Here is a 27,527-nt window from a genome sequence, read left to right on the forward strand (position 1 = left end):
CCCTGCCTCCCACCCACCCGGTGGTCAGTGCCTCAATTCTGCCACCCCCTGGCCTCTATGCCAGGCTGGGGAGAGACCTTGTTCTTCAGGGCCTCTGTGGCTCATGACCACATCCAGCTGCCTGCCGAGCGAGTCTCCAGCTGTTTGCTAGGATAATAATAGCCTGCTTCCTAAGCAAGATGAATCTTGCTGTCGTCCTACTTTCCAGCACTCAACTGCTCTGCTCCCTGTCACCTCTCACTGTCCCATGAGCCTCCTTGTTCCTGGGAGTTTTGCTTTTGACCCCTTTAAACTTCTCTGAAATACCTCCATATTGGGTTTTGGTTGAGCTTCCAGTTTTCCAGAATTTCAGGTTTAGTTTCTCTGTTTGTCCTGATGGACCCTTCTGGCCTCCTTTCTTCTGTGGCCTGTGACGAGGAAGAGGCTAATAGTGTCCTTTCTTGTGCATCCACCCCAGACCCTCTGGGCTCTGGTCCAGCTGAGTAGCTGGCCTGTGATCTTCTCTCCAAGGGTGGCATCTTGGGGTCATCTGCCTTGGGCTCACCCTTGGCCTCAGATCTTTCTCAGCCTCCCAGGATCAGAGCCAGGTCATCTGCAGTCCACAGCGGGCAGTGTGCCAGTGCGCTCAGTGGTGGGGACAGTCTAGGCCAGGAGCAGAAGGCAGAAGGAAGCAGGGACAGGGTGGTTGGTACAGGAGGCCAGAGAGATCTGGGGACGTGGAGTCCCTGGGCTCACTGGGGGGCATGGCTTGATGCGATTGTAGTGGGGCAGAGGGAGCAGGCCATGACAGTCTGCAATGTTTGGGGTCTAGCCCAGGCCACAGCTCTATGCTTGGCTGATTGGAGCAGGGTCAAACCTTTTGGGGAAAGTTTGGAAGACGACCTCACTAAGGGCTCTGGTGGTATATGGGATAAGTGAGTGGGGTTAGGTCTCATTGCCAGGCCCTGTCTAGGGCATGTTGTAGGGGGCTAGACTGTGGGGCAGGGCTGGGAGGAGCTGAGCTGGGGAGGATAGCTCTGCAGGGAAGCTGGCTCATAGGCTGCAGGTACCATGGCTCCTGGAGCACTTGCTTCCTGTGGCTTGGGTACCAGATCAGACGTGACAGATCTTGGTTATCCTCTGGGGAAGTAGATTTTGGGGCAGATTTTCCTGAGACAGGAAGACTGACTATAGGACCATAGGGATAGCAGTGGTCTGTAGGGGCCATATGACCTGAGCTGATGACTGCCCATCCATCGAGTTTCCATCATTTAATGGGGATGTCCCCCTGGCATAAGAGCATTCCACACCCCAGAGGCAGAATCTGTGCCCAGGAGTCCTGGGGGTGTAGGAGGGGGTACAGTCACAGAGGAACTTTTCCTGCCATTGTCCGAGGGGAAATATGGCCCACATTTTACATCAGCTGGTTGTTCAGGACAAGCATATTTCTTTTCTTTTGGCATTCAGTTAAATTGCCTTGCATATTTGAAGACAATTGGTTACAAATTAATTCCATTTAAAATAAGCAGTTAAATATGAAATGCTGGATTTGGGGTGATTCTTAACGTAGTAATATTAATATTCAAAGATAATGAATTTTAAAACCCAAAAGTAGAGGGACATTGTTAAAACTTGACGATTTACAGCAAAATGTCAATTTGTGGTTTGGGGACCTTGATTTCTGATTATTGTGAACTTGCATATCAAGTTAATATTTAGGATTGTGTTTCAAATTATAGTTCATGGAAATCTCCATGAAGGGAGACTGTCCCAAGTCCCCAAGCAGGGCGAGCTGGCTAGAAATTCCTGGTGCAGGGGTCAGGCCCACCCTGGCCATCCTCTCACTGCCTACCCCACGTTCCCAGCCCACCAGGAAGTTAACCCTCTTCTAGAACAACCTCCCATTGCAGGGATTTTGTTAGTTGTTTTGCTTACTTATTGTAGAAAGTTCTATTAGTAGAGGCTAAAGCAAGGAATTTCTGAATTTTATTCCCCGGAGTTAAACCTGTCTGCACATGTTTTGAACTCCTCTGCGTTTCTCTCAGGCGGTTTCTCTGTCTGTCTTTGTGTCTAAGTGTGCATTTATGTGTGTCTGTCTTTGTGTGTCTGTGTGTGTCTGGATGTAGATCTGTGTGTGTGTGTGTGAGCAAAGGCTTGTCTCTGTGTGTGTCCTTATCTGTGTGTCCATGTGCCCATAAGTGTACATGCCTTAGTGTGTCTGTGTCTGTATCTCTGTCTGTGTTTGTGCCTGTGTAGTAGACACCTGTTATCTGTGGCTTTGATTTCTGCAGCTTCAGTTATCCATAGTTAACTGCAGTCCAGAAATACTAAATGGAAAACTCCAGAAATAAACAATTCATGTGTGTGTGTTTTCAGTACTAGAGATTGAACCCAGGGCCTCATCTGTGGTAGGCAAGTACTCTATCACTGAACTCATCTCCTATCCTTTTATTTATTTGTTTATTTGTTCATTTATTGGTGGTACTGGGGTTTGAACGCAGGGCCTCACACTTGATAAGCAGGTACTATACCACTTTTATTTAGAGACAGTCTTGCTATGTAGCACAGGCTGGCCTTAAACTTGCAAGCCTCCTGAGAAGCAGCATTGCAGGTGTGCTCTACCAATCTGGCCAGTTAGTACGTTTTAAATTGCTTGTTGTTCTGAGTAGCATGACGATCAGGCCTGATGTCATCCCACCTGGGAGGAGCCATCCCTCTGTTCAGCGTGTCCGTGCTCTATGTGCTACCCACCCGTTAATCTCGCAGTAGCCATCACTGTCACTGTGTCCCATCACTTGTGTTCAGGTTGCTCTGTTTCATTAATAATTGTCCCCAAACACAAGAGTAGTGGTGATAACCGTTTTATTAGAGTATATTGTTACAGTTGCTCTTTTATTGTTACTGCTGAGCTCCTACTGTGCCTAACTGTGTAAGTTGAACTTTATCAGAGGTATGTGTACACAGGGAAAAACATGGTATTTGTAGCATTCATATGATCCACGGTCGCAGGCGTCCACTGTGGGGTCTAGGAGTGTATCCCTCTGTGGGCACGGAATCATCCATGGCCGTCTGTGTGTGTCTCTGTGTACCTCCTTTTTGTGTGTGGCAATGCTGGGGCTTGAACTCAGGGCTTCGTGTTTGCTAGGTAGGTGCTCTAGCCCTGTGCACCCCTTTTCTGAGCCCATGCCTGCCTGTGCGTGTCCATGTCTGTGTGCTGAGTCCCTGTGCTGCCTCTGTGTGTGCAGAAACATAGGGTGTGAAGTGGAATTTCACTGCACTTTTGGCAGTTGAGTAGATAGCATTGGTTTTCCGAAGGTCAAAGCCACATTGGGTGAGATGGGAGGCGTTGTGGTCCTGAGTTTTGTTGCCTAATGCTCTGCTCCTCCGCTCCTCACTCTGAACCACACTGGCTGCCTGTCTTCTCTTTCTCTAAGGTTTCCCAGATAGACTTTGGTGCTAAAGCATTTAGGTTGTCTTTGAATTAAGTAATCCTGTTTGTGTTCGGAACCTCTAAAGCTTCTGAGATCCGGAATCCTCCTAGTCTTCTGGTGCTCCCTTCTCTCTCTCATCCCAGCACCTTGCTCAGCTGACTCAGCCATGAGCAAGGCTGCTGGCTGCTCTGACATACATGCTATTAACAGGTGTTTTCAAACACCAGTAAGAAAACCATGGAGAGTCCCTGGCTCGGGGAAGACGGGAGCCCACACCCTGCGTGTGCTGCGTGTGCTCCAGACTGCTGTCCTGCCAGGTGATCTCGGAGTCAGAGGGTTGAAGGCTGCTGAGACCTGTCATACATAGCCGGACCATGTGGTTCCCAGCTGTCTCACCCCTCGCTCGAGCCCTGGGTCACACATGGCTCTGGTGTCAGAGACATGTCCTGACCTGATTTCTTTTGTCTTGTGCTTGGAGGGGAGAGGAGTGATCACCTTTTCAGTGTTGTTCATCTTATCATACAACAGCTTTTGGCTTTGTAGGGCTTTTCCTCTTGCTTTATTTTACAGATTTGTGCTCTCTGAAATTTCCTAATCTCTTCAGGGTTTTTTTTTCTCCCCTCTAGCTTCTTGGTAAGGAGAAGGGACATGTTTGGGATGGGTGCTTAGGTGATGAATGTGTAGTGTTCTTTTCTACCACATTCATTACTCACAGCTATCAGTTTTCCTCTGAGCACTGCTTTAGTTGCATTTCTTAGGTTCTAATATTTCCATTTTGATTCTCTAATCTCATTTTGATTTTTGCCTTTCAACAGAAGATACTTAGTTGGCTGTTGCTTCATTTCTAAACAGATTGGGACTTCATTGCTTCCTTTCTGTTACTGATTTCTGGGATTTTAACCTGTTGTGGTCCAGGAGCATTGTCTGTGTCTCAACTCTTACAGACTCGTTGAAACTTCTAGCAGATCCTCATCACGATAAATGGCTTAAGGCGATCACGTGACCCTGCAGGTGTCAGCCGCCGTTCTGTGCTCACTGTTTTCGTACCTTCCACATCTTTCCAGATTTCTCTGTTTGCTCCTTCTGTCACTACAAGAGCTGGGTGACAGACGATCTCAAACTGTGCTTGTCGATGTATCTCTTTCTCCTTTTCGTCCCAAGGAATTTTCATAAATCAGCTTTATTGAAATAAAGATTTATGTAAAATAGAACCATTATGTGCATAACTCAGTGAGTTTAAAAAAGTTTTATTAGGATATAATTTGCATTCCTCATCATTTAGTTCTTTAAAGTGTACGATTAAACGGGGTTTATATGCCCACAGAGTTGTGCAGCCATCTACCATCAATTTTGGGACGTTTTCATCACCCAGACAGACAGTGCAGTCAGGCCCTGTTCCTCCATCCACCTCACCCCCACACATGCTGACTCCCCTCTGTCTCTGAATTTGCCTGCTCTGACACTTGGTATAGACTGAGTCATTTCTTAGGTGGTCCTTTGTGCCTGGCTTCTTTGACTTAGCATGTGTTAAATTCATCTGTTGTAGCACAAATCAGAACTTGCTCATTTTTATGGCAGAAGAATATTCTTTTCTGTGGACATTTGCCACATTTTGTTCATCCAAAGGATGCTTGGTTGCTTTCACCTCTGCTGTCAGGAGTCTAGCTGCTGTGAGCATGAATGTACAAGTGTGTAGTGATGTGTTCCTCTTCCCTGGACTGGAATTGTCGGGTCACCTGGTAACTGTTAGGACCCGGAATCCTATTCCCCCGAGAGACAGAGAGCCAGGCGCGAATGCAATCAACAAAGCAGAGTTTATTGGACTGGCTAGCCAGGGTCGAGCTCCCACACGGACACGCAGGACCGGTTAGGAAAGCAAGACCCTGAGCCTCTTAGGGGGAAATCTTATATAGACTGCAGTGGCGTGCATATTTTTGTTATCAACATTAGACAAGCAGGCAGAGCACATCCTGCACGTACTTCACATCTTGCTCGTACCTCACATCTTGCTCGTATCTCACATCTTGCTCGTATCTCACATCTTGCATTCCTCACATTCTATATGCCCTAACTGAGCCCTGCCTCATTGCTTATCTTATCTACATGGGATGTTTGGTACTGGTTTCTCCAACAAGGGGGTTGGGGCCCGCTGAGACCTCCTATTCCTTTCATTCCCCCCTTTCTTATGGCCTAAATTGAGGAATCATCCTCGAGAGGATGAAGAGCCTGATATTGTTGGCGGAGGACCAGAAGTTGGATAGTATTAATTCGACTTTTGACAAAAGTCATAAGTCGGTTTAGAATCCAGGGTCCTATGGTAACAAGCAGTAGGATGATTATTATTGGCCCTGCCAGTGCAGATAAAAGGGTAGCCAACCATGGGGACTGGTTAAACCAAGACTCGAACCAGCTTTCCCCTGCCTCTTTTTCTCGTTTTCTTTGTTCCAGGCTCTTTCGGAGTTTAGACATGGAGTCACGAACAACTCCGGTATGGTCAGCGTAAAAACAACATTCTTCCCCTAGAGCAACGCATAGTCCCCCTTTTTGGAGGAACAACAAGTCCAGACCTCGTCGGTTTTGAAGTACTACCTCAGACAGGGAAGTGAGGGATTTTTCTAGGTGGCTAATGGAGGTTTCTATTCTCTCTATGTCTTTATCTATGGCTGCGCGCAGTGAAGACATCCCTTTATGTTGAGTAGCCAGGGAGGCTATGCCGGTCCCTGCCCCAGCCACCCCTAGGCTAAGTAGGGTAGCAATGGTTAGTGTAGAAATAGGCTCTCTCTTCTTTCTCTCACCTGTTCCTATATTCCAGTATGAATATAGACTCTCTTCCGAATGATAGAGGATGCGGGGCAGCACAGTCACTATAACACAGAATTCTTTAGAGCTGTTAAACACCTTAGTTGATAGGCACGGGGTGAGTCCAGACCGCGAGCATAGCCACCACCCATTGTCCTTTGGAATTACCCATTTAATAGCATTTTCCCAGGTAGAACTGGCGTTAATAACAGTACATAAGTCCCGTCTGTTCTTTGGCACTTTTCCTAAGCAGGTTCCTTGGCCGCTTACCTGCTGTATGGTCAGACCTCTCTTACGGTCTCCCCAGGAACATTGACTAGGGTTTTCCTCAGATGAGGTATCGTGAGTGGTGTTTAGCCCTATTGCCTCATAGAATGGGGGCCTCACATCATAACATAACCAACAGGAGTTAGTCATGTTAGGGTTGGTGTGGTTTAACGTCAGGAAGGCAGCACCCATTAGCTCCCAGAGGGGGTCTTTAGATGCGGTCATGAGACTGGGCCTCACCAGGGGAGGGCTGGTTTCTGATGGTCTTGGAGTTGTAACATTAGCCCGAGCTACGGTTGAGGGAAGGTGGTGAGTCATGGAAGGTTGGGGAGATGGCTTTACATTGGGCGGCCTAAGTACCTTATTGGGGCCTACTGCTGTGGACGGTGGCCCTATGGGCTCAATTTTTAATCTGACCACTATGGTCGAGCCAGCATGTCCACCATATTTATAAAATACAAGTCCCCATACCTTACCTTGTATCCACCCAGGGGTGTCCTTCTTGCCAGTTTCAGTGAAAGTGACCTTGATTCTATCTAGATCCGTGGGCTGGCATTTATGGGTGGGTATTGGAATTCTGTGCCCCCTTAATATCCCATTTACAAAGGCAAATTTGACTAGGTCTGATTTTGATATCCCCCATTTCCATTCACTATCATTGGATGTGACACATGCCCATGACCTACAGAAGGAGTATTGTATCCCCCCACATTCCTGGTTCTTTTTGTGGCCGGGGCAGGCATAAAACCCATAACGTCGGGCTGACTCCGGGGCAGTAGACTTGTAGGCAGGATTGATGTCTCTGAAGCAGAACTGAAGCTCCGGCCACCAAGTTCCTATGGGGGCAGTGCGAGTAGTCTCGTTGAGGGTGATATGAGTCTCCCCATCGGTGAGTATCCAGGTTTGCTTATAGGGCTGGTGAGGGTTGGTTTCTGCGAGGCTCCCGCTCTGGGCATTGAGCAAGATCAGAGCGATCAGCCACCCCATCCGTGGCTGCTCCTGAAGGCTCTGCATGTTCCCGGGGCCACAAAAGCTTTAGCTTTAATGGGTTGTCTGGGTGCCGCCGTACAGTCCACTCCTTGACCCCTTCTTGTTTTTGATGATTGGCTCGACGCACGTGGGAGTGGTGGATCCAAGGTCCGATGCCATCAACCTTGAGGGCGGTAGGGGTAGTAAACAGTACAACATAAGGTCCTTTCCATCTAGGCTCTAGGGTTTTGGACTGATGCCTTTTAACCCATACCATGTCACCCGGGACTATGCCATGTTCCGGAGCCGGGTCCCTCTTAACAGCGTGGTATGCTTGAATTAAGGGCCAAATCCGTTGTTGCACTTTAGCTAAAGCCTGCAACATGGTCAGGTAATTTGGGGCCAGATCACCTAGTTCTGGGCTTAAGGTCCTCTGAATGATGGGGGGTGGAGCCCCATACAGGATCTCAAAGGGAGTTAGCCCATGGACATAGGGGGAGTTCCGGACTCGGAAGATGGCCAAGGGAAGGAGCGTCACCCAATCACCGCCAGTCTCCAGGGCCAATTTGGCTAAAGTCTCCTTTAGTGTCCTATTCATCCTTTCTACTTGCCCTGAGCTCTGGGGGTTATATTCACAATGTAGCTTCCAATTGGCCCCCATAGTCTGGGCTAGTCCCTGCAGGACCTTACTAACAAAAGCCGGACCGTTATCTGACCCAATTGCCTCGGGCACCCCATATCTGGGTATGATTTCCTCTAGCAAAGCCTTTGCCACTACCTGACTCGTCTCCTTCTTTGTAGGAAAAGCCTCCACCCAGCCTGAAAAGGTATCTATGAATACCAGCAAATATTTGTACCCAAACTTTCCCGGTTTTACCTCAGTAAAATCCACTTCCCAACTTCTTCCCGGAGCCCTCCCCCGTTCCCGAGTACCTGTATGGTGCCCCTCCCTTCGTCCTGGTTTCATGATTGTGCAGCTGGCACAATCTTCCACAATTTGGCGGACTGCTATGGTCTGGTTCGGAAATCGGAGCTGCGCAGATGTCAACAAGTCTAGTAATTTTCTCCGCCCCAAATGGGTGGACTTATGTAAGTTAGCCAACAGGAATCGTCCGAGTTTTTCAGGCAGAATTAACTTGCCTTCCAAGTCGCTTTTCCATCCGTCTTCCCCTTCTCTAAAGGGGGAGTGGGCTCTCATCCAAGTGAAATCCTCTGTGGAGTATTCTGGTCGGGGGGGTAGCGGAGGGAGCTCTGGGACCGGCACGTCTATCGCCGCAACCGTGGAAGGTTGCCCTGTCTCCATGGGAGGACTCACCATTGCTACTCTCTTTGCTTCTTGATCTGCTCTGTTGTTACCGACAGCTTCCGGCGTCTTGGCAGACTGGTGGCCTGGGACATACATCACTGCCACTGCCTTCGGTTTTTCCACTGCCATTAATAGACGCTGGACTTCGGCTAGGTTCTTTAGATGTTTTCCTTCTGCTGTGCGGAATCCTCTTTCGCGATAGATGGCCCCGTGGACATGGATGGTACCGAAAGCATAGCGGCTATCGGTGTAGATATTGACTCGCTTTCCTTTTGCCCTCTCCAGGGCCTCTGCCAAGGCAATTAATTCCGCTTTTTGGGCTGATGTTCCGGGTGGGAGGGCGCTGCTCCATACCGTATTTCCTTCTTGGTCGACTACAGCTGCCCCTGCCCTTCGGGCTCCATCTTGGAAAAAACTGCTTCCATCCGTGTACCAGTTTAATTTGCAGCCGGACAGGGGGGTATCCTTTAGGTCAGCCCGTACCTGTGTAACTTCGGAGAGGAATTCTTTGCAGTTATGGACAGGTGTCTGCAGTTCCGGGTTAGGCAACAAGGTGGCAGGGTTCAGGATTACGGGATCTGTGAATGTGATCCGAGGGGAATCCAACAAGAGCCCCTGGTAGTGGGTGAGCCTGGCATTCGTCATCCATTTCCCAGGGGGTTGTTTAAGGATTCCCTCCACCGGGTGAGGGGCCGTTACCCAGAGGGCCTGTCCAAAGGTTAGTTTATCGGCTTCTCTCACCAGCACGGCAATGGCCGCTATGATGCGGAGGCAGGGGGGCCATCCTGCCGCTACTGCGTCTAATTTCTTGGAAAAGTATGCCACTGGTCTCTTCCAGGGACCTAGCTGTTGGGTCAAGACTCCTTTGGCTACCCCCTTTTTCTCATCTACAAACAGAGTGAATGGTCTTGTAGGATCTGGCAAGGCTAAGGCAGGGGCCTGCAAAAGAGCGTCTTTTAGCTGATCAAAGGCCTGTTGTTCTCTCTCTCCCCCAACTCCAATCTGGAGCTTCTTTGGTGGCCTCATATAGGGGTCTGGCTATTTCCGCAAATCCTGGAATCCAGAGTCTACAGAACCCCGCGGAGCCCAGGAATTCTCTCACCCCCCTAGTGGATGTCGGGGATGGGATAGCCAGAATAGTCTGTTTCATGGCATCAGTCAGCCACCTTGCCCCATCTGCAATCCGATAACCCAAATACGTCACTGACCTTTTACAGATGTGAGTTTTCTTGGCACTTGCCCGATACCCCAGCTCACCTAATTCCGTTAGCAGGTGTTCAGTAGCCTTGATGCACTCTTCTCGGGTTTCTGCCGCTAACAGTAAGTCATCAACATACTGTAATAGAGTGACTCGTGGGTGGCTCCGACGAAAAGGTTCCAGGTCCTGGCTCAGGGCCTCATTAAACAGGGTGGGAGAGTTTTTAAATCCTTGCGGCAGTCTGGTCCAAGTGAGCTGTCCGGATTGGCCCCCATCTTCTTGCCATTCGAAAGCAAATAGCGGCTGACTAATTTCTGACAATGGAATGCTGAAGAAAGCATCTTTCAAATCAAGGGTTGTATACCATACTTGCGAGGGGGGTAGGTGGCTGAGCAAGGTATAGGGATTTGGAACGGTGGGATGAATGTCCTCCGTCCGCTCGTTTACCTTTCGTAGGTCTTGCACAGGCCTATAGTCCCCGCTTCCCGGCTTTCGGACGGGGAGCAGAGGAGTATTCCAGGCAGACTGACAAGGCCGCAGTACTCCTTCCTTTATTAGCCTGTGGATATGAGGGGCTATGCCTCTTCGGGCCTCCTCAGGCATAGGATACTGTTTCACCCGAATGGGGAGAGCAGAAGCCTTCAATTGTATAACTACGGGCGGGAGGTGTTTGGCGAGGCCGGTTCCCGCAGTCTCCGCCCAGGCCGTGGGAAATCTTTTTACCCAATGAGTCATGTCCCCTCCTGGTTCCTGTTGACTCTCAAACAGACGATGCTCGTCAGCCAATGATAGGGACAAGACATGAATCGGGCTCCCTTCTCGATCAGTCACAATTATTCCATCTGGTTCAAAATGGATATGGGCCCCTATTTTGGTGAGTAGGTCCCGTCCGAGCAGGGGAGCGGGGCTCTCAGGGACGACCAAGAAGGAGTGTGTGACCTGGTGTTTTCCTAAGTTCACCTTTCTTTTGGTAGTCCATGTACATAACTGCGTACCGGTGGCCCCCTGAACAACACTTGTTCGTGCCTTGTTCAAAGGTCCATGTGCCTTGTTTAAAACCGAATATTGGGCGCCGGTATCCACCATGAACCCCATCGGCTTCCCCTCCACATGCATTGTTACCCAGGACTCGGGGAGGGGGTCTGAGCCCCGTCTCCTTCAGTCCTCTTCTCCGGCTAGTAGGACTCTGGCCTGCTCTACTGCTCGTTCCCTTTCCCTGTTTTCCCCCGGTCTCCTTCCAAACCCTCTTCTTCCCTTTAACTTAGGACATTCTCTCTTCCAATGCCCCGTTTCCTTACAGTAAAAACAGTGTTCCTTATCCGGGGTCCTGGCGTGGCCCCCTCCTCTGGGTTGGTCCCGGACACCCGCTAGGAAAATACGAGCCATTTCTCTCTGTTGCTTTCGGTTTTCCTTAGCCTGGAACTCCCGGTCCTCCTTTCTCAATTTCTCCTGGGCTTCCCTGTCTTCCTTTCTCTGTCTTTCCTCCCTTTCTTCTGGAGTTTCCCTAGCGGTAAAGACCTTTTCTGCTACCTGTAGCATTTCCCTTATAGTCATCTCCCCTAAGTTTTCCTGTTTATTGAGTTTTCTCCTAATGTCTGGGGCTGCCTGATTAATGAATGAGAGTACCACAGCAGACCGGTGGAGGTCCGCCTCAGGGTCAATCGGGGTGTACTGACGGTATGCCTCATAGAGGCGCTCTAAGAAACCGGCTGGGCTTTCGTTTTCCCCTTGAATGACTGCTTTTACTTTTGCAAAATTGGTGGGCCTTCTAGCGGCCGCTCGGAGACCGGCCATCAGAGTCTGGCGGTAGATCCGAAGACGCTCCCTACCTTCTGTGGTCCCGAAATCCCAATCAGGCCGGCGTAGGGGAAAAGCCTCGTCTATGGCCGGTTGGAGAGTTGTGGGTCTCCCATTATCCCCCAAGACATTCTTCCTCGCTTCGTTGAGGATGCGCTCTCGTTCCTCCGTCGTAAAAAGAGTATTGAGCAGCTGATGACAGTCATCCCAAGTGGGGCGGTGTGTATGCATGATGGACTCCAGGAGATCTATGAGACACTTGGGGTCTTCAGAAAAGGGCGGGTTCTGCGTCCTCCAGTTATATAGATCACTGGAGGAGAAGGGCCAGTACTGAAACTGTTGCCCTCCTCCCGGTCCCCCTTGGCCCACCATCCGGACTGGAAGTGTAGGGACAGTTTCCTCCCCCTGTGTTGATGAGGGGGGCCCGTCTTCCCCCTCCCTTTCCCGGATCCCTCGGGGGCGAAGTCTTCGACCCATTCCTCCTCCTGCTGCCAGTCCTGTTGAGGAGGATGAGGAAATTTCCTCCTCCGGGGCACTGGCTTGGCCAGGGGGAGTCACGTATGGAGGCGGCCGATCTTCCTCTGCCCCTGCGAGGGATGGGTAAAGGGGGGAACTCTCTGGTAAGACCGGAGATGGTGAAGGAGATGCCCTAATTTGAGGACCGGTCAAGGTGGGAAGAGGAAGTTTTTCCTCCTCCTTTATGACCAAGGCGGGCGTAACTGGGGTTTTAGCCCCGGGGGCCGAACTGGAGGGGTGGGTCAGAAAAACTGTTAACCAAGGGGGAGGGTTCCTCACCAGATCCTCCCAAACCAAAATGTAAGGAACTTGGTCTGGATGGCCTCGATTGTCTGGCTGAAAAATGACTGCTTTAACCTTAGTGATCAGGTCTAGGGAGAGGGAACCTTGAATGGGCCACCCGACTCCAAAGGTGGGCCACTCTGCGGAACAAAAGGTGTCGAACTTACCTTTCTTGATGACCAGACCCGCATTTAAGGCCCTTTCTTTAACTTCTGGAAAGTGAGAAAGGATCAGAGACTTTGGGGTTGTTTGTCCCTGTCCCATTGTGGAAGGAGACTCAAACACCAAGAGAGATAGAACAAAAAGGGTAAAGGCAACAATAATTCCACACACACACAACACTCTCCAGCACTCGCTCGGACCGGTCCTTCTCTCACACTGGTGCGCACCCCATTCAACCTCCTCACCGTCCAACTGGGATATCAGGCCGAAAGGCGTCCACTTGACGGGTGGTCGGTCGACTAGCTCAATTAGTTCTTCACCTGGCGCCAGGGTTCCTAAAATGCTCGAGCCCAAATGAGAGGAAAGCCTCTCCCAATAGGACCCTGTGGTCCTCCTTGCGAGATTCCCAGAATGAATCTCCCTGGGGATTGGCCGAATCCCCGCCGCGGCCCAAATGGAACACTCAAGTTCCTCCAAATGAGGGTCTGGGATCCCCTCCCAACGCCTAGGACTTGGGATCGCCCCTGCTTTCTCGCAGGCAGGTTCTGTCTCTCGAGAAAATGAAATCTCGGTGGGACCTCCAAATGTTAGGACCCGGAATCCTATTCCCCCGAGAGACAGAGAGCCAGGCGCGAATGCAATCAACAAAGCAGAGTTTATTGGACTGGCTAGCCAGGGTCGAGCTCCCACACGGACACGCAGGACCGGTTAGGAAAGCAAGACCCTGAGCCTCTTAGGGGGAAATCTTATATAGACTGCAGTGGCGTGCATATTTTTGTTATCAACATTAGACAAGCAGGCAGAGCACATCCTGCACGTACTTCACATCTTGCTCGTACCTCACATCTTGCTCGTATCTCACATCTTGCTCGTATCTCACATCTTGCATTCCTCACATTCTATATGCCCTAACTGAGCCCTGCCTCATTGCTTATCTTATCTACATGGGATGTTTGGTACTGGTTTCTCCAACAAGGGGGTTGGGGCCCGCTGAGACCTCCTATTCCTTTCAGTAACCCTTCCACTTTCCTGGGAGCTGCCAAACTTTTCCAAAGTGGCTGCACTGACTTCCGTTCCCTCCTGCTGCGTTCAAGGGTTCTGGTTTCAGCAACACGATGGTATCTGCTTATTTTAGTATAGCCATCCAAATGGCTACAAAATAATATCACATTGTGGGTTTTAATCTGCATTTTCCTGGTGGCTAATGGTGTTGAACATTTTCTCGTGTTCTTTGGCCATTTATATGTCTTTATTGGAGAAATTTCTGTTCAGATATTTTGCCTATTTCCTAATTGGGTTATTATTATTATTATTTGTGTGTGTGTGGTGGTACTGGGGTTTGAACTCAGCACCTCACGCTTGTAGGCAGGTGCTCTACCACTTAAGCCACACCACAGCTGTAATTGGGTTATTTGTATTGTGGAATTATCAGAGCTCTTTACGTATTCTGGCCATCAGACCTGTACGATTTGAAAACACTTTCTTCTGTTGAATTGTGTTTTTCATTTTCTTGGTAGTGTCCTTGATGCACAAATCATTTTAATTTTGCTAATGTGCAGTTTGGTTGTTTGAGCTTTAGGTGTCAGATCTGAGAAACTATTACCTAGTCCAAGATCATAAAGATTTATGCCCATCTTTCTTGTAAGAGGTTTAAAGTTTTAGTTTTTACATTTAGGTTTTTGTGTGTTGTCCTCCCTCCCTCCCTCCCTCCCTTCCTCCTTCCTTCCTTTCTTCCTTCCTTCCTTTCTCCCTCCCTCCCTCCCTTCCTCTTTCCCTTCCCTTCTCTTCCCTTCCCCTTCTCTTCTCTTCCCTTCCCTTCCCTTCCCTTCATCCCTCCTTCCCTCCTTCCTTCCTTCCCTCCTTTTTTTCCTTTTTCTTTCTTTTGACAGGGTCTCACTGTATAGCCCAGGCTGGCCCTGATCTCAAGATCCTCCTTCCTCAGCCTCCCCAGTGCTGGGATTACAGGCATGTAATGCCATACCCAGCATATTTACATCTCTGATCCAGTTTAAGTTAATTTTTGCAAAAAGTGTTAGGTGGGGTCCAGCTTCATTCTCTCCCATGTGTTGAAATGACTGCGTTTCCACCCACTGGATTATCTCAATAACCCTTGTCAAAAGCCAAGGACAAATATTGTACAGTTCTACTTACATGAGTGAAAAACCAACTATAATCAAATTCCTAGAGACATAAACTAGAACAGAGGTATCAGCAGCTGGGTAGAAGAAGAATGAAGAGCGGGTTGTTGAGTGAAGACAGAGTTTCCATATGGAGGTGATATAATGGTGATGACAGTCAACATTGTGCCCAGGGCCACTGAGCACACACTTAAGAATGGTGAAAAAGCAAAGTTTACCTTGTACACATTTTACCATAGTAAAAAGGTCAAGAACCAATATGTCTGCCCTTATGCCAGTACCAAACCATCGATCTACATTTTAGGAGGTTTTTAAATTGGAAAGTATCTATTCTTATTAAATCTCATTTCTCCTTTTCACTATTGTTTTGGTTGTTCTGGGTCCCTTGAATTTCCATATGAATTTTAGGATCAGTTGTCAGTTTCAATTTGAAAAGCCATTTGAGAAGTGTTGTCATTATAGCAATATTAATTCTTCCAGCCCATAAACTTGGGATGCTTTTCCACTTACGAAGGTCTTCTTTAATTGTTTTTCTTGTGATGCTTTGTAGTTTTCAGTGTATGAGTCTTAGTCTTCTTTCATTAAAATTATTCCTAAATATTTTATTATTCTTTTGATGATGTCAGTGGAATTGTCTTAATTTCATTTCAAATTGTTTATTTTTGCTAGTGTATCTGAGAACAGGAGTACAACTGATGTGTGTGTTGATCATGTAGAAATCATTTACTCTGACGGTTTTTTATGGGCATGTGTGCTTTGCTTAGATTTTTTTTTCACTGTACGGAATCACGTCATCTGCAATTTGTTAGGTTTACTTTTCCAGTCTGGCTGTCTGACTGACCCTGCCACAGCCTCTCAAGCCGAGCCATGTTGAACATAGGTGAAGCAGGCACACTTGCCTTGTTCCTTATCTTAGGGACATCTGTGAGTCTTTCAGTTAAGTCTGACATGATGCTAGCTGTGGAGGTTTTGTAGGTGCTATTGATCAAGGTAAAGAAGTTCCTGGGCTTGGCACTTGGTAATCCCAGTTACTTGGGAGGCAGAGATCAGGGGGCTTATGTTTCAGAGCCAGCCTGGGCAAAGAGTTGGTGAAAGTCCATCTCAACAAAGTAAACCTGGTGCGGTCGTGCAGCCCTGTGGTCCAGCTACTTCTAGATAGGAAGAACATGGTCCCAAAAAAGTGTGAGACCCTATCCGAAAAATAACTAAAGCAAAAAAGGGCTGGGGGTGTAGCTCAAGTGGTAGAGCACCTGCCTAGCAAGCACCAGGCCTGAGTTCAAAACCCAGAACTGCCAAAAGAATAAAAAAGAAGTTCCTTTTTCTTCTCGGTTCGTGTCTTTTATTATGAAAAGGTGTTGATCTTGTTGGATGTGTTTTCTTGCATCTGTTGATACGATCACGTGATTTTTCTCCTATATTCTATTAATACAGTGTTACATTGATTGATTCTCTAATACTGAACCAACCTTGAGTTTCTGGGGAACTCCCACTTGCTCCTGGTGTACATCTGTCTATTTTTCACATGCTCTCCATTGTGTTAGCTTGTATTTTGGTGAACGTTTTTGTCTGCAGTTTCCTTGTAATACCTTTGTGTACTTTTGGTGTCGGTGTAAAGTGACCGCATAAAGTGAGTTTTAAAGTCTTTCTCTTCTGTTTCTCGTAAGAGGTCTTGAAGGATCAGTGTTATCTTTGTTAAACCTTGGGTAGAGCTCTCTAGTGAAGACATTTGGTCTTGGGCTTTGTTTGTGAGAAGCTTTTGATTACTAATTTAGTGTTTTTACTTCCAGTAGGGTTGTCCAGATTTTCTGTTTTTTTGTGGCATTTTGATACTTTGTATCTTTAGGAATTTGTCCATGTCAGATGGGTTTATCAAATTTACTGGCCTGCAGTTATGTATCACTCTTTGAAGTACTTTTTGTTCTGTGAAGTCAGTACACTATGCTCTCTGTCACTCCTGTGAGTTTTGGTCTGTTGTTTTTTCGTTATCAGTCTCAGTGTTTTCACGTTTCTCCGCGATTTCTTCAGGAGAATATGTATTGTTTAGCGTCTATGTATTTTTAAAATTTTCCTGGTTTCCTTTTATTATTGAGTTCTCATTTTATTTCATGGGGGCCAGAGTGCATACTTGGTTTCAGCCCTTTAATCTTTTTTGAGACATCAGTCTGTCCTGTGCATTTGAGGAGATGGTTGGGCGCATGCTCTGGAGATGTCTTAGGTCTAGCTGGTTTGTGGTGTGGTTTTGTTGTAGTCTCTGATAAACAGAAATTCGATTCTTCTATCCTACATGGATGCATCCAGTCAGGAGAAAGGAGTTACAGACGGCCATGGTGGGCCAGGTGGGAGCCAGAAGCAGAAAGAGAGAGAGAGGGAGAGGGGAGGAGAGAAGCGAGAGAGAGAGAGAGAGAGAGAGAGAGAGAGAGAGAGAGAGAGAGAGAGAGAGAGAGCTCTGTTACTGGCACTGACCTATGGGAGGGGCTAAGGGTTTGGTTGGGCGAGGGTGTGATCGACATTCATGTTCCTAATCTGAGGGGCGGATTCACCCCAGGGTTTTGTCTACTATTTACAACACCAAAGGATAGCATTGGGCCAAGACAGGGAGTGTAGCGGGAGATGTGCTGAGAACAGGCCACAGGACTGAGGAGTCCCCCGGCATCTTTTCTGTGTCCTGGCCTCCCTCAGTTTGTGTCTTCTCTTTCCTCACTGGTCTTCTGTGTGGTGGCCCTCTCCATTACTGAAAGTGGATTTTTGAAGTGTACACCGTTTGCTGACTTGTCTTCTCCCTTCAATTCTGATTCATGTGTCGTGGGGACCTGTTGTTAGGTACACGTGTTGGTAGTCGAGATGCAGCTATCTTTATAAAATGTTGTTTTGTTAATGGCAGTGGTGTAGTCTCTGGTCAGATTTCCAAATTCTTTGTGTCCCACACGGAAGAAGCCATGGCAGGACACGTGGGTGTAAGTGGAGTTTATAAAAAGTCAGGGAAGGAAATTGCAAAAGGGGGGAAATGGTGGGATCAGGTGGAAGTGGAAGCAGAGAGCTTGTCTGTCTCTTTTCCAGGTGCTTTTAAAACTTACAGTAACCCATGGGCAGGAAGAACCTGCTGATTCCCAACTAATTAATGAGTGGGGAGGAGCATGGGTGGTCCCTGGGCCAGGTGAGGGTGGTTGGAGCTGTCCCTGAGCTAGGGGGTGAACAACCACACACATTTGCACCTGAAAAGAAGGCTGAGAAAGAGAGGAGTGTTCAATCAGAAACACAATATTAAGTCACATGTGTTCTAAGAGTCCAAACTGTTGGGTCTGAATACCTAAGGCAGATGAGGGGTGTCCTCCCCACCCCCACCAGAGAGCAATAGTGTTCCTGCATCCTGAGGAAATGGAGGCCTGCATTCCTGCATCCTAAAGAAGAGATACAGAGATGTAGATCTGCCACAAGGCTGAAGGGCAGAATGCTCTCAAGATTGTTTCCTTCCCCCAATAAATGTGCTAACCAAACCAGTTCACTTAAGAAAGCCCTTGAAGTGCAAGGCCAATGAGAAAACTCCCAACCCAGAGTTAAAACGTCCGTAAAAACCCCAGCCTTTGCCTGAGCAGGGAGTTCCCGGCTTCCAGGCTCTGCTGCACTGCTCCAGCTGTAGCCTTTCCTTTCTCTCTAATAAATCCTACTTTATATACTGGCTTTGGCTTATCACTCAGCTGCCTCACGAGCCAGTTCTCTGGCCTGTGAAGGCAAGGACCCTCGACACTGGCACGTAACAAAACTTTCCCTAGTTCTAGACTGCCTCACTTTGTCTTAAGGTTTATTTTGTCTGATGTTGGTCAAAAGGAGCTATTCCAATTCCCTTTTGGTTTTCTCATCCTGCCACGTTCAACTTTGTCTTCTAGTCTAAAATGTGTCTCTTTAGAACATGTAAATAGATTATTTTAAAAATCCATTCTGCCAGTCTTCCCCTTTAAATTGGAAACTTTAATCCATTTATATGTAAAGAAATTAGCAATAAGGAAGGACTCTGCCACTTAAAATTAGTTTCTCTGTGTGTTATTTTTCTTCCCCAGTATCTTCATTACTATCGTGTGTCTATGTGTGTTTGTATTGCACCATTGATTCCTTTCTTATTTTCTATATGTTTTGGTGATTTATTTATTTTCTTGGTGATTGCTTTGGGGACTACAGTTAACTCCTTAAACGTACAAAATTCTTGCTGGTGGAGTAGCTCAAGTGGTAGAGCGCCTGCCTAGCAAGCATGAGGCCCTGAGTTCAAACCCCAGTGCCACAAAGATTCACCTTAAGCTTATAAAATTCTGATTTTCGTTATTGTTAACTTAATTTCAGTGGTATATAAAATCATTAACCCAACATATCTCCATTTTCCTTCTTTTGTGTACAGATAGCATCTTTCTACATTTTGTGCTGATCAACACAGATTTATAGTTACTGCACTATGCCATTGTTTGTAAATCAGAAGAAAAAAAGGAATTACAGACAAAAGTACATTTCTGCTGTCTGTATTTAGGTACAAATGGTTATCTCTATTGGTGCTCACTTTTTCTTCGTATGGATTCAGCTTCCTCTGTAGTGTCCATTCATTTAATTCTGTATTTCTTGAATACTAGCAACGAATTCTCTAGGTTTTTGTTTATCTGATATGCTTTGATTCTCTACATTTTTGAAGCATAGTTTTGCTGGAATCCTTGGCTGTCAGTTTTGTTTTTTTTCCTTTCGGCACTTTGCATGTTACCTCACTGTCTTCTGACCTGCATACTTTCTAATGAGAAATCAGCCTTGATCCTATCATGCCAGGATCATACAATAGATTCTTCACAAAGTCAAAGAATTGCAAGTTGAATCATTTAACTGTGGATGCTTCTTGTTAGGTTACTACTCCCAATAAACCCATCATAAAATTGGAAAATCATTGGTTGAACCATCCTAAGCTAGAGACTATCTATATCCTGTTTTTTGCCAGTTTGACTCTGATTTGGCTTCGCGTGGCTCTCTGAGTTTATCCTACTTGGAGTTCTTTGTACTTAGATTGATGTTCAAGTCGGTGAAGTTTTTAGCTATTGTTTTTCCAAATGTTATTTCTGCTCCTTCTTCTCTCTTTTCTTTCTGATTGTCCCATCATGTATTTGCTGGTGTACTAGGCAGAAGAGGCTCTTCTGTCTGTCCCTGTGGGGCTAGGGGGTGGCATTTTATACCCCAAAAGCTTCTGTCCCACTGACTGCACTTGGATTGTGCAGCCCAGGCTGTCAGGCCTGCAGGAAGTGAGCAGCAGGCCTCAGGGAGTCAGTAAGTTAAAAGGCTGGGGCCCTCTCTTGGTCATGGTGTGTTTGTCTCAAATTAAGGTCTTTCTTGGTGGCACATGGTAGACCATTGAACTAATGGGCTTGGTGTCTTTTTTTCCCCCGCTAGGTTCAGCGTCAACAACACCATTCTGCACCCTGAGATCGTTGAGTGGTGAGTATGGCCTGCAGCACCTTGGCTCATGAGGATAGCAGACTCTGCTGCTCCTGTCCACCCCACTCGAAAGCTGTCCTCAGAACTTCCTCCCTCAGCCTCTCCGTTTTGTTTGTTTTAGCAGGGAGGTTGTTTGGTTTTATTCTAAAAGGCGTAAGTCGCTGGAATTCCAATTAAAGTTCCCCCATCATTTCCATTATTTGCAATCTTTTGGAACTACTACCATAAGGAGGCCAGACATAAAGGTCAGCTACAAGGTAGGAAAGTGTAGATTTCAGCATCACACACACACCCATTGCCAGATGGGGCGAACACATTTTCCTCGTGCTGCACAGGTGTCCTGACTGACAGGTGTGGCCCGCCCTGCACATACTTTTGCTGTCCTCTTTCTTTCCTAGGTGGCCCTCAGCTTCAGTGCAGCTGGTTTCTGTGAGGAATCTGCAGGGCGAGCCTTCGCGGGTTGGGCGAGGCCCCCGTGGGCTCTACAAGTGGAAGTGCCAGTGGTTTTCTTCCTAAGCACCGTGTTGCTTGTTGATAGCAGCAATCATTTTGCATTGTGTGTGGCCGCACTGATTGTGAAAGTAGAAGAGGGGCGAGGCAGGGCCTTTGCCACCTCCTCACTCAGCTGAGACTTGCCAATCCCATGTCACTGCGGTGACATTTTCCTAGTGAACGTGAAACTAGGGAATGCTAGGGGCTGTAGTGATGGTTGCCCTCGGTGGATCCTTCGTAGCCACAGTTACCATTGTGCCCTGTGGGTTCTGGGTGAATGGCAGTCAGGTCCCCGTTTCCCAGAACGGGTGGGCTTTCCACATACTACAGTGTGACTCTGTGCTATGTCTGGACTTCTGGGTCTTGAATGCTGTTCTGTCCCGCCTCTCAGGGTCCTTTGGAGGGAAGCTGTCTAGGGGACTCTCAGCCCAGACACATCTGAGTTCCACCCCCAGCCCACATAACCTTGGGTGGCACAAGTCAGGGAACTTCTCTGAGCCTCTGCTGCCTCAGCTGTAAAACATTGATACCTGACGCACAGGGAGGATGTGAAGATGCACCTTTCTCAGTTTCCCAACTGGGTGGATAACACAAGAATTGAATGGCAGCAGGAATCAGACACTGGCACGTCTTCATACTGTCCCCTGTTGACACTCCCTGCTTGCATGGGCCCGTGCTCTTGAGCGCTGGACACGACCTTATTTAAGGAGGTTTGTTTTTTCTTATATTAATGGGGTGTTCTGGTTATCCCCATGCTACAGAAATAGATACTGAGGCACAAGGAATTTACTGACTTGCCCAAGTAATAAAACAGTTGCGCCCAAGCTGCTGGTTCCACGTCTCATGTGGCCCTTGTATCTCAGAAGAGCACCCTGGAGGCCATGGGCTGCCTGAGCACCAGCTCTCTCCCCCTTCATTCCTGGTACCACTAGAAATACTGGGTGCTTGGAGCCCTTGGACTGCATCTTGAGCTAAGGTCACAGTGTAGCAGGGCTGGAGAGCAGGGGCCAGGCAGCTAAGCTCCCTCAGCGCCCACCCACACCCCACACCCCAGCTCCCAGCTAGCAGTTTGACTGGGAGCCAGTGTGGTTGGAAGGCAGTGAGTACAGGGACACTTGCTTTCTCGTTTTTATTTGGGTGTCATTCATTTCCTCTGTGTGACTGTTTTATTGTTTTCCATTCTCTCAAGGAATGCTTTTTTGATTTCCTGTAAATTCTTCTCTAATCGTCCTCTTCCCCACAAACACGAGATTATCACTCATCATTTCTGTCCCTGTGCTGTGTGTCGCAGTTTGAATGCATAGGTCAAAAGTTGAAAGTTAGTAAGTGCAGGCGTCTCACTTCCATATTTTAGACTGTGGTTCTACTGCACCGTTTTACAGACGATGGGATTGATCTGAAAGTATGGCAGGAAATGAAAGGAGACGCCTTCGTGCAGTCTAATAGCTCTGTGCCTTGGCTTCTGGCTAAGTGCCTCTGGGAGCATCACAGAAGAGCGGGTATCTCAGCAATTGCCGTGCACCTTCTTGGGTTTTAAGTGAGATTGTGTTCAATTGAGTCATATGCCTGTTTTAGAGCTGTTAATTACACGGAGTGAAAGTGTCCTGCATGCATTAAAAGCAGCTGGTGGTTAACATCTGTTTCTGCTCCCCTCCTTCTGTGTGCACAGGCGATGTTGTCAGGGCAGAAGTGCCCAGGACCCTACATCCAGGGTAACACATCCCAAATTAGCAAAAGTACATAGATGATGACCTAGCTTCTCCGTGTGTATGTGAACAGTATTCCGGCAGGGTTAGGCAGGTGTTTAACCCTCCATCTAAACACAAAGCCGAATAGAAGGGAGGATTCCCAGTGCCAGAAGGCATGAGCCTCAGTGGAACCAAGTCCTAGGCCAGAGGTCCAACTCCAGGGAGTCCCCACAAGTTAGGTCCAGCCACTCTTCCCAGAAATCAAACAGAAAAGTATTGGAGGAGGCAGGAAAGGAATTCAGTCAATGCTGCCATATTGGGAAGATGGTCAGCTATTCAGTCTATCTTTGGGGTCCCGGCAGGAGCCTTTGATTTAAACACTGGAAGAATTGGGGTGAGGGCAAGAGGTATGTGTAATTAAGTGATCTTGTCAAACTCTAGTTTGACAGGTTTGGTTGGTTATTATCTCAGTGCTGGTTCTACATGGTGACTCTGGGGAAGTCCTTATCACTGGGGACATGAGATGATAACTCCTACAAGTGGGGAGGCAGCCTCAGTTTCTCACTTTTGGGGTAGTTGCTCCGATTTAGGTGATCTCAGTGTGGGGTGATCTGTCTGTGAGGCTCCCGTTGTTTCTGGAATCCATGGTAACTGTAGGTTTGGGACAATGACTGGAGACTTTCTGGTGCCTTTTCTGGGGTCTAGAATAGGACATTGTAAAAACTGACAGTAAAATACCTTAGTTACTCTTTTTTGTTTTGTTGGATTTTGTTTTTTGATACTATATGGCAGAGGCTGGTCTCGAACTCTGTACCTCCTGCTATAGCTTCCCCTGTGCTAGGATTATAGGTGTGTCACCGTACCCAGCTGAATACCTGAGTTACTCTTTGTGCCTTCAGCCTTGAAGGAGGATGAGACAGGTGTCACCGTTTTTTAGACAGGGTCCTTGGGTAACTAACTTGCCTCCACCAGAACCTAGCAGGAATCTGACCCAAAGTAACAGAGACGGGTACAAAAGGAAGTCAGAGATGCCACATTTCACCCTCCTGTTAGTTTGTTGCCCACCTGGCGTCTGTGGGCCCAAGTGAGGGGTTGGTGTGTTTTAGCAGGAGCAGTTTCTGAGCACCTGTTATACCAGGCTGTGGGGCAGGCACAGCCAGGCCTTGGTCCAGGCGTCCATGTCTGCTTTTCCCCCCGAGGTCTCAGGCAGGCTCAGCTTACAGGTGAGTGTGGCTCTGATTTATCTGAGAGGGCTTAGTGAGGACATGTAATTTCAAGCTGCCCTTTCCTTTGCTGTCCCTCCTGTTCTAGGGTTTGTCCTTTGTGTCACTTGAGCTGTTTGGGGGCGGGACTCCTGTGGTATTGAACTCCCACCCACCTGGCTCCCACAAGCCATTCCCTGCACACTCATCTCCAGGAGAGATGACCTCCCTGGCCCTTTAAGTGAATTTTCTTCAGCACGGTGGCACTTTGATACTTAGAGACTGATTTTGGAAATATTTCATCCTGGCTTGCTACTATTTTAATCAGCCAAGCATTCAGGCTTCAGTTAATTGATGTCTTAATCCTGGCTTTAATACCCAGAGGCAGTTTTGTGACCTGTGAATATGTAAGGGAAAATAAAGATTGCCCAAATAAATCTCTTACCTAGTGCAGTTTTGGCCATTCCAGGTCTGCAGCAGGAGACTGTGGGCCTGGGGTGAGGCGGGTGTCCCTGTCCCTCTGCCTCCCCACGTTCATGGCCAGCCCAGTCAGGTAGCACACATGAATCAGGCATGTGTCACCTGTCACCTGTGTTTCCTGTCTGGAAAACTTGAACTGCCTTCTGCCCTAGTTTCTTGTGGGGTGTCCGTGCCGCCCTGCCTGGAGCCATAGCCTCTGCTTCTTCTTGGAGGAGGTGGCCTTGTCCTCTCTTGGGGACACCAATCTTGTGGGTCACATTTCCAACAGCCACCTCACACCTCTAAGACTGGGACTGAGAGAGCCACTGAGAGAGTGTACCTCCTTCAAGGCTGGCAGCTCTACAGAGGCCAGAGGACCCTTCTTCCTTGCCCTGCTTGCTCAGGAGTAGCAGAAGTAGCCTGGTCTCAGGAAGAGAGGATGGAAACCACGAAGCTTACTGGGGAGCCTTAGTACTTCTGCAGTGACCTCCAGAACAATGTCTGAGCTTGTGGCATGGAGAAGACCTGGCCAGGTGGGACAGTCCCTGTCTGTCTGGCATCTGGATGACACCGCAGGCTGAGAGCACACCCAGCCAGGTCTTGGAGGACCACCTTTGTGGGATACTTTGCCTGGGTTCCATTTTATTTTATTTTATTTATTTAATTTTTTATTTTATTTTATTTATTTTATTATTTTATTTTGTGGTGATACAGGATTGGAACTCAGGGCTTCAAGCTTGCTAGGCAGGTGCTCTACTGCTTGAGCCACACCCCCAGCCCTCCCCCACACCCCCAGCCCTCCCCTCTTTGTTATCTCTCTGGTTCTTTTTGAGCAGGGTCTCATCTTTGCCTAGGCCTGTGTAGACTATGATCCTTCTATTTTGTGCCTCCCACAGTAGCTGGAATGGCAGGTGCACACCTACACACCCAGCCATTGGTTGAGATGGGGTCTCACAAACTTTTTGCCTGGGCTGGCCTCAGGCCAGTGATTCCTCCCATCTCAGCCTCCCAAGTAGCTAGGATTACAGGTGTGAGCCACCGGCAGCAAGCTGATTTTTTTTTTTTTTAATTGAGACAAAACTCAAAACCCAGACAGTCCAAGGTGAGCCAGCTGGAGGTCCCATGAGCCACTTTTCCCGCAGTAAGATCAGAAGATTAAACAGGGCTCAGCCTCACGGGCAGAGCGAGCGCCTGGTCTCTGCTTAGGGTAGTGTGCGAGGGCTGTTGACATTCTCCTTAGGAGCCTGGTGCTCAGTGGCTGGGAGGAGAGCCAGGCATGGGCTCAGGGGCTCCAGCCTGGGCTGTCCCCTCTCTCTGTTGCTCAGCAAGGAGATAGCATCATTGTCTGCTGAGTTCCCCAGAGGCTGGTCCTGCACTGCCTGCCCTGAACAGTGTCCCCTGGGCCGTGGTCTCCTTGCTGGAAAGAAGACGTCTTCCAGCTGGAGCGGGTGTCCAGATCACGTTGATGAGTTACAGTTTCTGTGTCTGCTCTGGCCCAGGCATGTCCTGGCACTGTGGAGCCTTGCCCTTCGGGACTACTGAGGCCTTTTTGGAGAAGACTTAAAAGAAATGACAAGTGGGACAGCTCTCTGAGGCTCCTATACCCGGCCCAGGGAGCAGGGTAGTGCAGGGATGGAGGGAGGCCCTCTTCAGCCTTGTGCCTGGGAGCTGGAGCCTGCTTAGCTTGGGAAGAGGCAGGAACAGGTCCCAGGTAGAGGAGGGAGGAGACTGCAGGAGACAGTGGAGAGCTAGGGAGGGTGCTGAGGAGGTGGGCCAGACCTAGAGTGTTTCATCCTGAGGACAGACATCTAGAGGCCCTTAGCTTGGGATCAGGAGAAAGCCCAGGAGGTTTGCAACACTCAGCAGCTGTCAGGGGCAGAGGTAGAGGCCAGAGAGAGTGGAGTCTGGGAAAAGAGAAAGGGAGGGTCTATGAAAGACTGCGCTGGTGGAATGGCAGCCCTTGGCCTTGGGCAAGATGGAGGTATATTGGTGACACCGGGGTGTGTTTTCTGCCCAGCACAGTGAACATTATCTTATACTGGGTTCCAGGCACCTGGGGACCTCCAAGGGTCCCAGCCCAGAGGCCTGTGCCCAGAGTTGGGCATTGGGAGCAGGTGTGGGAGTCAAAATGGAGAGGGGTGGAGGAGAACAAACTGACCCTGTACCCATTTGTGAGTCCCAGGTTCTGGGAGGAGATGGAAGAAGGGCTGGCAGAGTTGTAGGGGCTGCAGGGAGATCAGAGGAAGAGGGAGAAGGGTTTTGCTGCAAGAGAAGTGGGAGATGAGTGAGTGGGGGGTCTGCACTGCAAGAGGAGCTGTTTCCAGGGTCCTGGGGTTGTAGTAGGAGGGGCAGGTGGATGGAGGAGGTGGGCTGGGATCCTGAGCCCTCACGATGTATATGTGTTTATGTGTGTATGCATGTGGGTGGATTGACTGGGGGTGAGGGCATCACTCCCCTTCTGGGGGAGGGAAGGAGAGAGGATGTGTTGGGGAGGGGAAGGCTAGGAGCAGCTTTCACTCATCTGCAGAGGAGCCAGTGTGGGAGGGGTGGAGAAAGTGCAGGAAGTTGAGAGTGGCCTTCTGCAGGCTCCCCCTGAGCTGGGCGCCATCCGGAGGCCGGGTGAGGCAGGTGACTGGGAACTCATGGACCATCTATCCAGCCCTGTGAGTCTGGACTGGCTCAGTATGCATGGGTGGACATGGGGCCTGGGGGTGTGAAGTATTGGCCTGAGGGATCTAAGCCTAGTGGGGGTGGAGGGGGGTAGAAGAAGGAGGGCAGAGAGCCAGAGGTGGGTGTAGCCTGGGCCTGGTTCCACCTGTGCTGTCGCTCTGTTGCTATCACTGTATCTGGGAGAGGCCCACTCCCCATGGAGGTGGCAGTGGGGAGCAAGACACAAGTGGCCACTGGTTTATGTTGTGAATAAATCTGGACCTGAAGAGCCTAAGCTGATCCTCTGCATCTTACCTGTGTCTCTGGACCCATCTTCTCAACAGGAATTAGCATTCTGGTCCCCAGGGGGTCTTGCCACACGCACCCTGCCATGGAACAGAGGCCCCTTTTTATTTTTAATTTTATCTTTAACTTTGTTTATTTTTGTTTTGTTTTGTGGTACTGGGGTTTGAACTGAGGGCCTTGTGCTTGCAAGGCAGGCACAGAGGCCCCTTTATGATGACAGATGGCACTCCGTCAGGCCTGAGTCCACCTCCTTGACAGAGAAAGGACATTCACTTGGGAGTAGTTTCAGTGGGCAGGTGGGTTTGTTCTGCCACCTTAACTAGTTTTTGTCGTCCCTGGAGGGCAGCAGCACGCTGGGCTTGCCTTCCTCCTTCTGTGGTGATGTCCTACCTATTTGGTGATGCACAAATCAGTGGCTGCTCTGTGAAAG

General features: G+C 48.6%; 2 protein-coding genes across 3 annotated transcripts in view; one reads left to right on the top strand and one right to left on the bottom strand.

The window, feature by feature from the left end:
- The window catches only part of Pepd (peptidase D), a 124,849-nt gene that overhangs the window by 27,225 nt on the left and 70,097 nt on the right, over nucleotides 1–27,527 (top strand). For both annotated transcript variants that reach the window (XM_020181468.2, XM_074056974.1), the window contains exon 7: nucleotides 20,257–20,301. In XM_020181468.2, coding sequence (XP_020037057.2) covers nucleotides 20,257–20,301 — 45 coding nt within the window. The remainder of the gene's footprint in view (nucleotides 1–20,256; nucleotides 20,302–27,527) is intronic.
- Nucleotides 7,503–9,777, bottom strand: LOC141417817 (uncharacterized). The gene is made up of 2 exons (XM_074056975.1): nucleotides 8,379–9,777; nucleotides 7,503–7,629 (listed from the first exon to the last, which is right to left on the bottom strand). The coding sequence occupies exons 1-2, from the start codon at nucleotides 9,775–9,777 to the stop codon at nucleotides 7,625–7,627; spliced, it is 1,404 nt and encodes a 467-aa protein (XP_073913076.1). The 3' UTR covers nucleotides 7,503–7,624.

This window comes from Castor canadensis, chromosome 16 (assembly GCF_047511655.1).
Source record: "Castor canadensis chromosome 16, mCasCan1.hap1v2, whole genome shotgun sequence".
Classification (NCBI taxonomy): domain Eukaryota; kingdom Metazoa; phylum Chordata; class Mammalia; order Rodentia; family Castoridae; genus Castor; species Castor canadensis.